Below are 3623 nucleotides of genomic sequence, written 5' to 3' on the forward strand. Positions count from 1 at the left end.
CTCAGTCAAATCGTCCAACCCATGCTAGCATGGAAAGCGGACGTTAAACGATGATGATGATGATCAAGCCAAGTAAAATTGCAGTTGTGACAGATACCAGTGTCATGCAAATGGCACCAGTGCTGGTGGCACATAAAAGCACCCATTACACTCTCGGAGTTGTTGGCATTAGGAAGGGCATCCATCTGTAGAAGGCATGCCAAATCAGACTGGAGTCTGGTGCAGCCTTTCAGCTTCCCAGCCCTGGTCAGACTGTCCAACCCATGCCGGCATTGACAACAAACGTTAAATGATGATGATTGTTGTGTCTACGGAGAGTCATTATGCCAATATTATTAACACATGCACTGGTTCAATTCCACTTCTTTATTATTAATCAACTGGTTCAATATCCAACTAACTAATCAATTATTTGTAAGTCATTTGTTTTGTTTTTGTTTGTGAAAGCTCTTTCGTTGCTACTTGCAACCTTTTCAATGACATTTGACTTAGTCAATAATCTAATGGGCTTTTCTCAGTTTACATTCTTCAAATCCACTTACAAGGTTTTGGTTGGCAAGGGGCTGCAGCAGAAGACACTTGACCAAGGTACCACACAGTGGGACTGAACCCAAAACTATGTGGTTGGGAAGCAAACTTCTTACCACAAAGCAACACCAATGCTTACAGTGATAAACTTGAATGTCTCAAAATCACATTATTTTATTTTCAATCTCTATTCTCTCTTAGTATCTGTTTCTCATCCACTCCTACACTATTTCCAATATTCTGTTGTATAATACACACACAAACACATGACCAGCTTTTTTTTTATGTGGAAAGCACAATACAAGAATTAAAACATACGTAGTAGTTGTAAAACAAAATATTAAAAAAAAAGCACATATGAATGGCATTATCTATTTTTGTTATCAGTGGGAAGGATTGGCACATTTTGGATATTTGCATATGAATAAAACAGGTGACTTGTCTTCCGACAGTTGTATCACACCATAATGTGAACAATGAAATGTCAAAATGCTACTGACTTTCGAGAAAAATTAGTAATATTTTTCAGTAAAGGCACAGGCATGGTTATCATCATCATCATCAATTAACATCTGTTATCCATGCTAGCATGCTGTACCAGGGTCCAGTCTGATTTGGCATGGTTTCTATAGCTGGATGCTTTTCCTAACACTAACCACTTTATAGAGTGTGCTGGGTGCTTTTACATGGCACTTTTACATGTCATCACACAGGTCCTTTTACGGGGCACTACCACAAGTACTTCACACCACCAGAAGGATCGGTCTTGACACTTCTGCTGTGGGGTATGGGTCTTCTTGACACATACCCTGGTTGTGTGGTTAAGAAGCTTGTTTTACAATCAAGTGGTTTTGGGTTCAGTCCCACAACACTATACCTTGGGCAAGTGTCTTCTACTGTAGTCCTAGGCCTACCAATGTCTTGTAAGTGAATTTGATAGACAGAAACTGTATGGAGGCCCATTATATATGTGTGTATATATATCTTTATATTTGCTTGTTTCCCTCACCACTACTTGACAACTGGTGTAGGTTTGTTTACATCTCCATGACATGGCAGTTCAGCAAAAATGAACAATAAAATAAGTACCTGTACTTAACAAAATAAGTCCTGGGATCAATTTCTTTGACTAAAGTAGTGCCCCAGTATGACCACAGTCTAATGACTGAAACAAGTAAAAGATAAAAAAGTACAGCATAATGATTACTGAACCAATCAAGGAGCTCCTACATCATCACTTGACCTGCTAGAAATAACAGCCAAACCTTAATTAAATCAGACCTGACTATCTAAACTAAAGACAACACATATTAGATAACAATGTAGTGTTACAAAACCCCTAAAATGATGGAATGGTCATGGTTGGAATGCCTTTAATCATGACTTGGAGCTAAACATGCTGACTATAATGAAGTTTGGACTCAGTAGCCCAGCAACTTAATAAGTGAATCATCATCATCATCATCATCACTGTTTTAATGTCCACCTTTCCATGTTAGCATAGGTCAGACAGAATTCGTGGAGGAAGATTTTCTATGGCCAGATGTTCTTGCTATTGCTAAAACTCACCTGTTTCCAAGTAAGGTAATAAATCCAGCTATATTTTCATGCATGACTGGAAACAAATGATGTTTGTATGATAGTATTACTTGCTTACAACTATCGTACAATATCAAGACAGATACAAACACAACACATATACACCTTTAAATACATAATGAAGGAACATGACTCAGTGCAGCACTGGATTAACCATTAATCAAAATAAGCATGTGCTTAGGGCATCAAAGGAAGTGGTGGGGGGCACCACAGAAATGGTAAATCGTTTACGGCACAAAAGAAATCACTTTAAACTTGCTAAAATAATATTTGAGGTAGTGTATGTGATTGGAAATATAATTTCAAAGTGTTCATGGTGTTATAGTGAAGATTTGATTGAAGACTTTACAATTAGAAAAAAGTAGGAGAAAACTTTTGAAATATAAAGTGGAAGCATAAAAAGATAAAATAAACATTTCCTCCCATCTTACTCTTGGTTTTGTTTCATTTTGAAAAACAAAAAAAAAAAAGAATTATTTTATGGCTTATTGTTTAAATTTTGAATTACATATATATGGTGGCACTAAAATCTTTTAAGTGCTTAGGGCTTCAATGGATCTTACTCCAGCGCTGGCTCACTGGTTAGAGCATTGAGCTTGCAATCATGAGGCAGTGAGTTCGATTCATGGACCAGGCTGTGTGTTGTGTTCTTGTGCAAGACACTTTATCCAAGGGAATGGCAAAGGCCGACACTGTTTGGCACCAGTGTCATCACAACTCATTTCTACAGCTGAGTAAACTGGAGCAATGTGAAATAAAATGTCTTACTCAAGAACACAATGCACAGCCTGGTCTGGGAATCGAATTCACTACCTTATGATGGTGAACCTGATGCTCTAACTAATGAGCTATGCACCTTTGTCACACAGTCATTTGACATACTAAAAATAGCAGCCATATCTCACTGAGCCATCTTATAGACGGAAAGGTGTATTGAATACCCTTGTGGTTCAAGATATGCCAGCCTGGAAAAAAAAAATCAAAATAGAATGGTCATAGCTCTACTCACTCAGGACTGACTAAGGGTTAAATACCAACAATCTGAAGCAAAGAATATATGTGATACTTACACCAAAAGAGGAAACTTATCTGACATAGAGACCAGGCTTTCAGCAAGTTTCTTTTTGTTGATGCCATATTCTCCAAGGATCTACAGAAAAGGTAAATAAATATAACATTAAAACAACTGAATATTGTATAGCTTCTGATAATCTTCTTTTAATCAATGTGCTTCACAAGTTTCCAATACAAATCAGAAAACAGCAGAGTGAGGGAGAGAGAGAGAGAGAGAGAGCGTGTGGAAAAGTGGACATGATGGTGATAATATAACATCTTAATTAAAACAAACCCTCCATATGGTTGTTCATTCTGCTCGAAATAACAGCTTAATTTTCCTATTATCTTAAAAATGGAAAAGACAATGGAGAATAGAGTTCTTGATACTTTTAAAAAGACAAGATGGTCATGACTGGAATGGTTTTAATCAAAAGGGTTGT

At 37.1% G+C, this 3623-nt stretch overlaps 1 protein-coding gene across 1 annotated transcript in view; it reads right to left on the minus strand.

The window, feature by feature from the left end:
- The window catches only part of LOC106881836 (centromere protein M), a 15296-nt gene that overhangs the window by 9648 nt on the left and 2025 nt on the right, over window positions 1–3623 (minus strand). The window contains exon 2 of the mRNA XM_014932350.2: window positions 3198–3277. Coding sequence (XP_014787836.1) covers window positions 3198–3277 — 80 coding nt within the window. The remainder of the gene's footprint in view (window positions 1–3197; window positions 3278–3623) is intronic.

The sequence above is a fragment of the Octopus bimaculoides genome, chromosome 6 (genome assembly GCF_001194135.2).
Source record: "Octopus bimaculoides isolate UCB-OBI-ISO-001 chromosome 6, ASM119413v2, whole genome shotgun sequence".
In the NCBI taxonomy this organism is placed as follows: Eukaryota; Metazoa; Mollusca; class Cephalopoda; order Octopoda; family Octopodidae; genus Octopus; species Octopus bimaculoides.